The sequence below is a fragment of the Martes martes genome (genome assembly GCF_963455335.1).
Source record: "Martes martes genome assembly, chromosome: 3".
NCBI lineage: Eukaryota > Metazoa > Chordata > Mammalia > Carnivora > Mustelidae > Martes > Martes martes.
In genome coordinates this window covers 153,657,134-153,669,228 of record NC_137890.1, presented here as the reverse complement: position 1 = coordinate 153,669,228, position 12,095 = coordinate 153,657,134, and the positions used below count along the sequence as shown (strand labels likewise).

Genomic DNA, 12,095 nt, shown 5'->3' with positions numbered 1-12,095 from the left:
GAGGGGTGATATGATGAGGTCATAGGAGCGCAGGGACAGCAGGGTAGCCAAGCAGGAGGGCTGGCAGTCAAGCAAGAGAGACTCGGGGCTGTGGCAGGGGAGGGGGGTGTGCAGAGAGGCTAGGGCAAAGCAACAGCTTCTCCTTCAGGCCCTCAGAAGAGACCACCTTGCCGACACTCCGATCTTGGACTTCTGGCCTCCGGACTGTGAGGGAGTGTTTGTGACACCTGTTCCAGCAGCGCTAGCAAACTGGTACAGAAGGAGTAAAATAATGGAAGACCACGGGGACATGAAAGCAGTTAAAAAAAATGAGAAATAAAAAAAAATTCGAGAAATAAGGATGGGATCAGCCTCTAATGTTCCAGTCTACCCCCGACACAGCATTAAAGAGAGTATGGAGAGCACTGTATAGTAAGTCCTAACTTCTCAAACACGTTCCTCGGGGACCAGGGGGGAGGTCTAAGGGCAGACGTTGCTGTCAGTGTTTGCTTCTCCTGACCCCTTCCCCCGAAGTGCAGGGATGCCCTGCCACCCCTACTCCACCAGGGCTGCACACGCACCGTCTCCCAGCGGTGAGGATGGTCATGCGTGTTACATGGTGATGGGTCAGGAGTAAGGACTGGTTCATAAACTGTATGTTGGACACTGGCTGCCTGGCTTCCAGGACGAGGTCAGCAGAGAAACCGCTCTAGGTCGACTCCATGTTGGGAGAGCTCAGCCAAGATTGTGCAGGACATGGCGGGTATCAGCTATTCCGAAGCTCAGGGGGTTTCATGTGTGCAGACGTGTAAGTCATACTAAGATATTGAGTTTTCTCCTCTGTAGAGCAGGCTCTGAACACCAAGGGGAGTGTGGGAAACACCAGCTCTGGCCTCGGGTCAGTGTTCCCCCAAAGGCACGGGGACTGAAACATGGGTGGGGCAGGATAGTTTAGCAGAATATTAATTTGTGTCTGTTCTCTCTGTATTTTGGCCTTAGGCAGTAGCCCTGCACTCATGCTTCTGTAATGTGGATTGGTGGGGGGGAGGCCCCTAGAGACACCACGAAGTCACAAGCCCTCTGATTTGCAGCCCCTCTCCCTCCCCCCACCTTCCAGCGTGCCAAAGCCGGGGCAGAATGCCACCAGCAGCAATGGCGGTACATGTTCTGGATGACCCATCTCCTACCTCACTATTTCCAGTGATTTAATGAGGCGGGTGCTGTGACTGTTCCCCTAATTGTGGAAACTGAGGCACAGAAGGATCACATAAAGGACAAGCCTCCTTCAGAAGGCGAGGGGTGGGGGAGGGGACATTCTGCCTTTCACATTTTATTTCTCTTAAGGTATTATTTATTCATTCTTTGATTCATTATAATTTATTTTCCAAAGTGATTTTTCTCTTTATTTCTAATATTCCTTGAGTTTTGTCCACTCATTTCTGAGTTTTTCTAATTTCCATTCTATGTATTCTTTCATTTCTTCTATAATTCTCGTGCGTTATGTTAGCTTGCTTGAATGAGTAGGTTCCATTTATATGTCTTTTTGTGATGTTAATTTGTTCCTTATTCTTTCTTTTTTTTTTTTTTAAAGATTTTATTTATTTATTTGACAGAGCGAGATCACAAGTAGGCAGAGAGGCAGGCAGAGAGAGAGAGGAGGAAGCAGGCTCCCTGCCAAGCAGAGAGCCCGATGCGGGACTCGATCCCAGGACCCTGAGATCATGACCTGAGCCGAAGGCAGAGGCTTAACCCACTGAGCCACCCAGGCGCCCCTTATTCTTTCTTTTTGATAGAAACGTTGCGTGGGCTTTGATCTTGGATGTTTCCATTGCTTCATTTCATGTGAGACAGTATTTCTCTACTTTTAGAAGAAAGTTTGGCACAGGGTAGCTTTTTAAATGTCACAGAGCCCCCTCTTCTGCCGTTTCCAGAAGAACTAAAAGCACAGTGGTGTGCTTTTCTGAGGTGGTCACGCCTCTCCTGGTTCTGGCTGCAGCTGCTGTCTTGGTCCAGTCTACCTCCCTGTGAATGCCTGCTGGTCGTTTTGGTGTTCCTCTGCTTTGTGTCCCCAGTGGCTTGTACTTTGGGATTTCAGGGGAGACCCTATCATTTAGTTTTGGTGTAAATGTTGTCCGTAGGTTTCTGTTTTTGCTATCTGGCTGCTCTGCCAATTTTTATGTAGGGATTTGGGATGATCCACTGTCATCTTTCAAGCTAAGGAACTTAACTGGGAAAAAAATAAGGAAAACACGGAAACGCCCTCATGGCAGTTTGACTGATTTTGTTTTAGACTAGGTCGTTTTCTTTTTCTTTTTCTTTTTTCTTTCGATTTTTAAATTTAAGTTCTAGTTAGTTAACACGCAGGGCAATGTTGGTTTCTGGAGTAGAATTTGGTGATTCCTCGCTTACATACAAGACCCAGCTCTCATTACATCAAATGCTCTCCCATCTCCCATCTAGCCCTTCCCTCACCCGCCTCTCCTCCAGCAACCCTGTTTGTTCTGTATCTTTGAGAGTCTCTTACGGTTTCTCTTTTTTTCCTTTTCTCCCCACTTCCATCTGTTCATCTGTTCTGCTTTTTAAATTCCACATATGAGTGAAATCATACAGTATTTGTCTTTCTCTGACTTATTTCACTTAGCATAATACTCTCTAGCTCTATCCATGTCATTGCAAATGGCAAGATTTCATTCTTTTTGATGGCTAAGTTACATTCCACTGTATATAGACTACATCTTTGTCCATTCATCAGTTAATGGAACTTGGGCTCTTTCTATAGTTTGGCTAATGTTGATAAGCTGTTATAAACATCAGGGTGCATGTATACAGACCCTCCAGATCTGTATTTTTGTAGCCTTTGGGTAAACACCTAGTAGTGTAATTGCTGGGTTGTAGGGTAGTTCTATTTTTAACTTTAGAGGAAACCCCATACTGTTTTCCAGAGTGGCTGTACCAGTTTGCATTCCCACCCACAGTGCAAGAGGTTTTCCCTTTCTTCACATCTTCATCACCATCTGTTGTTTCTTGTGTTGTTAATTTTAGCTATTCTGACAGGTGTGAGGTGGTATCTCATCATGGCTGTGATTTGCATTTCCCTGATGATAAGTGATGTTGAACATCTTTTCATGTGTCTGTTGGCCATCTGGATGTCTTCTTTGGAGAAATGTCTATTCATTCGACTGGGTCATTTTCTTTTCTTTATTTTTTAAAAGATTTTATTTATTTATTTGACAGAGAGAGAGATCACAAGTAGACAGAGAGGCAGGCAGAGAGAGAGGGGGAAGCAGGCTCCCTGATGAGCAGAAAGCCCGATGCGGGGCTCGATCCCAGGACCCTGGGATCATGAAACGAGCTGAAGGCAGAGGCTTTTAACCCACTGAGCCACCCAGGCACCCCACGACTGGGTTATTTTCATGTGAGGTCTGACTGCATTCACTTTGGCCTTAGGTGTCATAAAGATGCTGCCTGGAAACTGACAGATCAATGCAAAGTCCAAGATAGGTAAGAAATCAAACAGAAGATGAGAAATATATCCATCAGTTTATTTTTGGAGACTCCACCTTGTGCCAGGCACGTCTAAACACTAGAAATTCAGTGATGAGCAAAAATACAGGATGTCAAAGGAAAAGAGAGACAAGGAGAAGTCAGAGATCCCAACCACAAGGAAAGGAGCAGTGTTCTGTTAACAATGTCATGTTTCCATAAGAACAGAATTAACAGAGCCAAATCAAGGGAATCCAGGAGAAAACTCTTTGGTAGTTGAACAAGAAGCACATTAAATAAATAGAAACCCAATATACATTCCAGTATATGTCCTGGTAAAATTCTTATACTGTTAGGAAATACAAATGTTCCCAAGGCCCTAAGGAACTATGGATCTATTTCAAAGGCGTTAAAATAACTATTTTTTGATCAGAGGGAAATGCCTTCTTGTTCCTACAGGCCAAAATTAGGTCAGTGTGTAATATAATACAATGATAAAGAAAGATTCCATGTTTCTACACTGATACCACAGCACATTAAAAAAGAGGGTGGGGAGGACACTTCTTTCTAGAAAAATGGTACCTACTAGACATAGAAGGGATGATAGAAATAGATCCTCCCATTTTACAGCTACCCTAGTAGGAATCGATGCAGGCAAAGAGCCTCAGTGGAGGATAAAACCTTTAAGCCGGCTGGGAACGGAATCTCCAGAGCCTGGAATAATTCCCCTCAACCCCCGGTTTTTCATTAACTAGGAAGCAGAGAGTGAAGCTTAACAGTGGAGAAGTCTGGGGAACAGCACCTTAGCCAGTGATGATACTTAACATCCCCAGTGATGGGACACACGTGCCCCCAGTGTTAAATACTGAGAAGGACATAACATCAGCTACATAGTCTACTTTCCAGAAACATTTAACCCGAATCAAGTTAAGAGCAAACTGTCAAACCACTTCTGAGAAGGACAGTCTGTGCGACAGCTCGGGCTCTGACAATGTGATGGGGTGAGAGACGTTGGGTTGGAAGTTGTTCTAGATTAAAGGCATGAAAGATGACTAAACAGATTTGAACACTACAGCCAAGGTCCTTGATTGGATTTTGGATTCAGAAAGACAAAATTGTATAAAGAATATTATTAGGACAATTGGGGCAGTTGATTGCTTACTAGGTATTAAGTAAGAACATTGTAGTAATGTGTGTGATTATTCTTTTGCGGTTATGCGGGAGAATGTCTTGGCTCATGGCAGATGTGAGAAAGTGAACATTATACCTGCATTGGGGTGCTGGGATTAAGAAGAGTTTTAAGCTTTGAGTGTGTTTTCAGGTCATCGTTTGTTTTTTAAAAATTGAGAGAAAACATTTGTTGGAGATAATGATAGCAGATGTCCCCCCCTCCTTCTTCCCAGCTACTTCTGTGGTGACCCTTTCTGGAGGGAATTCCTCTTGTGAGAACTGTGTGTTGTTCAAGTTCCAGGGGCTGCTCCCTTGGGGCATTTGTTCAAACCTGAAAGTATGAACACTTCTTCATTTCCTCAATTTAGCTTATGCTAGACAGAATGCCCCAAGGAACATGGCTAATAGGCTCAAAACCCTGCCTCTACCACATTTGGGGAGAGAGCTGGACCTGTGAGTTCACAGCACAGACTGAATTCAAATCCATTCAGTCCAACAAAAATCTACTACGAGCCACTATGGGCCAGGTTCTGCTTTGGACAACAACACAAATGAAACCTCTTTCCAGCTGTTGGGACTTCAAAACCCAAGGAATGACATAGGCGGGACGTACATGTGTTAATTTTGCTGAGCCTTACCGATGTAATCAGAGAGGTTAACTTTCAGAGCCTGGATCAGCAGCCCTTCTTCCACCAGTTCCTTATATAGAGACTCAATGGTCCTGGTGATAAAGCAGACCAGCTATTCCATGAGCAGACACATAAAACCAGCATTTCCGTTAATCGCCACATATGCAGAGAACTTCCACCAGATCTATTTCTAAGCACATTGGTATGTATGCAAATAAGTCGATTTTTGGAAGCGTTTCTACCATTTGGGGGACATTCTAGGCTTTAAAAACAATACTTTTGCTCATCCACGTGTACGTCTGACGTTTCCCATTAATAAGAATTATATCCGTGGGCATCTGAGACCAGGTATAGCTCCTACAGCCTGCCCTGTCATTAGTCCTTGTGATGGCACTGATATGAATTAGAAATTGCCCAGTAATAGCAGCGCAATGGGCCCACGATTATATATTCAGTTAGCATCTGCAAGCCGTAGTAGATCATTAATCCTTTGTGAATTGATGTTTCCTTTTAACCCAATAGCATAGTAGTTCAGAAGAAATATCTATAAAGAACAAAGTCTTACAGGGGAACTAATTCTACTACGAAAGACAAAATGTCTAATGCAGTGAGTGTGATGATTTTTCTGGAGGATGTTATACTTCTCCATAGTGTTTACAGATGTCCAAACCACTCCCCTAAGGGGGCCTTGGGCATACAGCCAGCACACTGGTAATTTATACTAATTGAGGAAAAAATCAAGACAGTATCCCGCTTAATGAATGAAACTCCCAGTGAAATTAACTGGGGCTTGGCTTGTAGGAATTTAGATAGGTCAAGCTCAAATATTGAGTTTAATCCTTTGAGATGTTTTGTCTATTCCCTTTTCATTTCTAGGGGCCTTATGCTTTAGTTCTACCCAGTCTTTAGAATGAAGGATTGTAAAAATAACTATATTTAACCAGTTCTTTGTTCTATGATCCAGATTAGTAGGATCAAGAATATCAGTTATATTTAAGCCAAATACCATTGAGATAAATGTTAATTAAATGACCCCAGTCTTTGATTGACTGGAATTGTATTCTTTCAAATATGTTTAAAATAGTGTTTAAATTAAAATAGCATTTAAAATTCTGCAGCAAATTAAGGAGGTTTTAATTGTAATGGGATTTGGGATAACAGTATCTGACCGGCAAGAAAGTACCAACTGTAGGTTTCTAACTAGAATACTGATTTAATATAAACATACAATATATGCATACAACTCTCAAGCAGAGTTTGGGAATGTACCCCTGCTAGCCAGGGGATGACTAGGAAATACTCCCGAACTGGGGCACAATACGTGGTCTCCATTAACAAAACCCATGGGAAGAAAGGTATACCTTCAGAATGATTTCTGACATTCACTTATTAGAGACTGTATTTTATTTTATTCTTATTTACTTATTTAATTGAAGTATAATTGACATACAATATCCTATCAGTTTCAGATGTGTATCATAATGATTCAATATTTTTATACATTACAGACTGATCCCCATGATGTCTAGTCCCCTCTGTCACAATATGAAGTTATTACAATATTATTGACTATATTCCCTATGCTGTATATTACATCCCCATGACTTATTTATTTTATAAGAAGTTTGTGTGTTTTGATCCCCTTCCCCTATTTCACCTCTTCCCCAGGCCTCCCCCAGCTGGTGACCACTAGCTTGTTTCCTGCACCTGTTTTATTTTGTTTATTTTGCTTTTTAGATTCTAATACATTCCTTGAAAATATTTGAAGACCCGGGTCCTATTTATTTCCAATGTTAAAGCATGGAAGGGCCACTTTAGCTTAAAGAACAAGCACTGAAAATGATTCATGAGTATCAGAGTTTGGCCAGTGGAGCTCAAGGCAATGGAAATGCCCCTCAAAGAGCAAAGACACCATCCTTCCCGTCAATGAGCACTTGTGAAGTGCCTCAGGGGGCCGGGCCCAGGACAGGGCAGAAAATGGGGACTATCTCTGCCCTCCAGGAGGGTCCGTACTCCTCCAAAGTTGGATCAGGTTGCTGCTTTTTGAACAACTTCTTAAGACCCTCCACAAATTTTGGGGTGCTTGGGTGGTACGGTCAGGTAAACATCCACTTCTTGATTTCAGTTCAGATTATGATCTCAGGGTCATGGGATTGAGACCCACATTGGGCTCCACACTTGGCACAGAGTCTGCTTGGGATTCTCTCTCTCTCTCCCCCTCCCCTCCCTGTGCTTAAGCATTCTCTTTCTCTTTCTCTCAATAAATAAATAAAATCTTTAAAAAAAGAACCCCATGAACTTTAAAACTTAAAAAAATGTCACATGATTTCAGAGGTGACTCCTGTGTTCATCCTTTGGCATGCATCTTTGCAGGATAGGAGGCCACTCTTTATATAGGACGGCAGAGCTGCCCAGCACTCCCAGGGTGGAGGAGGTGTGGTGGGCAGAGAGGGGTGCTATTCCCAGACTGGGGCCGAGGACTTTGGCTGTGACCTACCCTCTGCTCTGGGGGTGGGGGGAGCCCTCCATGTGCAGCACAAGTCTAGAGCACACCTCACCTGTCTGCTGTCAGGTCTTTGTCCTTCTTTCCTCTTTTCCCTTTTTTGCCTTTCTTCCCTTTCTTTTTCTGGAAAAAAAAAAATGGCAATAGCCAGCAATTTAGTAAAAACAAGTGAGCAAATAAGCTCTAGAATTTAGGTAGGGCGGCTGTTTTTGGTAATGGTGTTAAGGAATGGGATGGGAATGTCCATTGTGCACACTGGGCATGTGATGGCTGCATTTTCTTGGATGGAGGGCTTGGCCTGGGAAACAGCAGGTTGCTTATGTGGGCATGTCCCTGAGTGAGTAGAGAGTGAGGTCATCCCTGTGAAGCCTGCATGGGGCCTGGCTGCCAACAGGCACTGAGCATCCTGGCTCTCTTCTTGTGGACTCTCATCTACAAAGGATGAGAGCACCATGTGCCCAGGCCATCAGGCTGTGCTGGTCTTTGACACCCAATCGTATGCCCTGTTAGCATCCAGCCCAGATCTGGTTCCCAGAGGGATCTGCATTCTGATCACTGTGACAGCCGGAGGAAAGTGCTTGGAATGCAATCTTTCTAAAAAACACTGCTGCTGATCGCTTCACCACTCTGTTTAAAGCATCCATCAGTACCTCCCCTTTGCACCCAGGATGACATTAAAGTTCACCATGGTGGATGGTATTTTTCCAGCCTGGTGCTCTTCCTTTCCTGGCTCATCTTCTTTCTCGGACTTCCTCAGGCCAACCCTGCTCTCCATCACGTAAACTGACTCTTAGGCACTTTCTTACTATCTCAGCATCTTTCATTCCTCCATGTCCATGTCCTCGCTCACTCATTAATTTCATTTCAGTATAATTTATGCTCAGTGAATATACTTATATCTGGGATGATTGACTTTTGCATTTAATTTTTACATATAACCATATAACCAGTGCCCAGTTCAAATATCTAGAACATGGTCCCTTCACCCCTGGCCTATCTCTCATGCTGCTCTCCAGTCTGTGGGTAGCGGTTCCTCTGACTTCACAGTGGAGTCACACTGCCTGTTGGTCTACATGGAATCATGCAATGCAAACTCCCTATATCTGGCTCCTTTCAGCCAATGTTATGATTACAAGGGTCACTTATGTGGTTGCACATAGCGATACATCATGATTTTCAGGTTTTTACACATTAAAATTTTTATTTTGAGAAAATGGTAGATTCACGTGTAGTCATAAGAAATAATACAGAGATCTTGCATAACTTTTACCAGGTTTCTCTCAATGGTAATATCTTAGAACTATCCTTATAAGGACATTGGAACTGTCAAGATACAGAACATTTTTTTCCACCAGGATTCCTCAGGTGGCCCTTTCTTGATCGACTCACTTCCCTGCCATGGACACCCCATCTTTAACTCCCAGAAACCATGAATCTCCCTTCCATTTCTGTAATGTTGTGCTTTTGAGAATGGTGTGTCAACAAAAATCACCAAGTATGTATCTTTTAGCTTCTCACTCTTCGTAATTCTTGGGAAATTTGACCAGTCATTGTATGTATTAATGGTTGTTCTTTTTTATTGCTGTTTTCAGTTTTGAGTTATTATGAGTTAAGGTGCCATGAATTCAGTTTTGAGTTATGAATTAAGGGGGAGGGTGAGAGAGAGAGAGAGAGAGGATGTCTGGTTTTCTGGGATAAATGCCCATGAGTGCAATTGCTGGGCTGTATAGTAGTTGCATATTTGGTTTGCAATCAAAGGGTGAAATTGCTTTTCAGAGTGCCCATAGCATTCCACATTCCCACCAGTAAAGCATGGGCGATCTAGTTCCTCCCCACCCTCTCAAGCAATCGGTATTGCCACCCTAATAAGTGTGTGGTGATTTCTCATTGTGATTTTTTTTTTTTTTTAAAGTTCTCATTGTGATTTTAATTTGCATTTCCCTCATGGCTAGGGGCATCGTTTCCTGTGCTCATTTACCCTCTGCATAGCCACTCAGGGAAGTGCCTCCTTGTGTCTTTTGCTCATTTTCTTTCTTTCTTTTTTTAAAAAAGATTTTATTTATTTATTTGACAGACAGAGATCACAAGTAGGCAGAGAGGCAGGCAGAGAGAGGCGGGGCGGCGGGGGGCGGGGGAGGCAGGCTCCCTGCTGAGCAGAGAGCCTGATGCTGGGCTTTTGCTCATTTTCTAATCAATTGTTTTTTTAACTACAGAGTTTTGAGAGTTCTTTGTATGCTCTGTGTTACTAGCTCTTCCTCAGATAATGTTGTTTGCAAATATTTTCTCCTAGTCTTTAGTTTGTCTTCTTATGCTCTCAATAGAATCTTTCATGGAGAAGTTTCTAATTTTGATCAAGTCCAAATTTTCCTTCTATGAATTCTGCTTTTGGTGTTTTTTTCCTAAGAACTTTGCCTTGTCTTAGATCCCAAAGATGTTCTCCTATATTTTAATAATACATTTTCCATTTAAGTGTATGATCCAGTTTGAGTTAGTTTTTGTACAATGTACGAGACTTAGGTAAAAGTTCATTTTTCTGTCTGGGGATATCTAATTGTTCCAACCCCATGTATTGTAAAGGTTATTCTTCCTTGAATTTTTGTACTTCTATCAAAAGTCAGTCAGGAATATTCGTGTTGGCTTACTTCTCGGTTGTGTGTTCTCTGTTCTTTTGATCTCTGCATCTAATCCTGCACCAATAGTTAAGTTTAATTCTATCATTGCCATATCTTTTTTCTGTTTGTGCAATCTGTTCTTTTTTTCTTTTCCTTTTCCTTTCCTGTATTCTTTCTAATCAATCAAGTATTTTTTTTTTCTCACTTTATGTTCACTATTACTTTTTGTTATATATTTTAGTACCATTTAGAGAATTACAAAATATATTACTAACTTATTACAACTTATCTTAAGTTAGCACTTTATGGTGCCCCAAATGACACAATAACCTTACAAGTCCATTCACCCCTACTTACCTTATCGATTGCTGTTGTCACATATTTTATTTTTACATTATAAATACCTAAGACTTTGTTACTATTTCTGCCTTAAAAAACAGAATATTCTAAAAGTAGTCTTTTATATTTTCAACAGCTGATCATTCCTTCTTACGCTTCTTTGTTTCCATTTGGGATCATTTTCCTTTAACCTGAAAAATATCCTTTTACTATTTTCATATTGTGGATCTGCCACTGATAAGTTCTCTAAGATTTTGTTTGTCTGGGAGCATCTCTATTTCATTCCATTTTTGGAGGATATTTTCTCTGGGTCCAGAGTTCTAGGTTGATAGCTAATTTTTTCCAATCTCTTAAGAAGCCATTCATTGCCTTTTGGCTCCATAGTTTCTGTTGGGAAAGTCAGCAGTAATTCTTATTTTTATTTTTGTTTCCTTGAAGGAAATGTGTTTTGTTTTGTTTTTTTTTTTTAGATTTTATTTATTTATTTATTTGTCAGAGAGAGAGAGTGAGTGAGTGCACAAGTAGGCAGAGAGGCAGGAAGAGAGAGAGGAAGGGAAGCAGGCTCCCTGCTGAGCAAGGAGATCGATGCAGGACTCGATCCCAGGATCCTGGGATCATGACCTGAGCTGAAGGCAGTGGCCTAACTGACAGCCACCCAGGCGTCCCGGAAATGTGTCTTAAAACAAAACAAAACAAAACAAAACAGAACAAAAGCTAGTAAGATTTTGCCTCTTATCTTCGACTTTCAGCATTTTGACTATGATGTGTTGAGATGTGATTTTCTTTGTTTTGTCATATTGGACCTCATTAAGGCTCCTGAATTTGTGGCTTCATGCATTTCATCTGATTGGGAAAATTCATGGACATTACTTTTTCATATATTGCTCTTTTCCCATTCTTCTTTTCTGGGGGACTGCAAGTAGACATATAGTGCAACTACTGACCATGTCTCAAATGTCTCTTATTCTCCTTCTGTTGTTTAGATTCTTCTTCTTTTTATGCTTCAGTTTAGATTTCCTATTGGTTGGTCTTTAAACTCAACCTGTATTCTGCTATATCCATGCTATTGTTAACCAGTTCAGGGAGTTTTTAATTTCTGCTAGAATTTTCAGTTGTAGAATGTTCATTTGTTTCTTTTAAAAGTAGATTTTCAATTTATTTCTAAATATGGCATTCCTCCCTTTTCTACTTATAAATGCTACACTTGGGAATGCAAAAAATAGAGTCAGCCAAGGATTTTACCCTTAAGGAACTTCCTAGCTTTTCCAAGAACTCCAATATCCTTAAAACTTCTGTGATTATGGCAGGAGAGGAACTTAGGAAACAGAGGGCCTCTGAGAGGTAGGACCTCACCCAGTGATGTCATCATGGAGACGACAG

The 12,095-nt window shown here is 41.7% G+C and overlaps 1 protein-coding gene across 1 annotated transcript in view; it reads right to left on the bottom strand.

The window, feature by feature from the left end:
- Window positions 1-12,095, bottom strand: part of DRC11 (dynein regulatory complex subunit 11) — a gene marked incomplete at its 3' end in the record, with an annotated part of 147,095 nt that overhangs the window by 41,592 nt on the left and 93,408 nt on the right. Inside the window, exons 12-13 of the mRNA XM_080799646.1 lie at window positions 7,820-7,887; window positions 5,271-5,353 (exon numbers count right to left, since the gene is read on the bottom strand). Coding sequence (XP_080655772.1) covers window positions 5,271-5,353; window positions 7,820-7,887 — 151 coding nt within the window. The remainder of the gene's footprint in view (window positions 1-5,270; window positions 5,354-7,819; window positions 7,888-12,095) is intronic.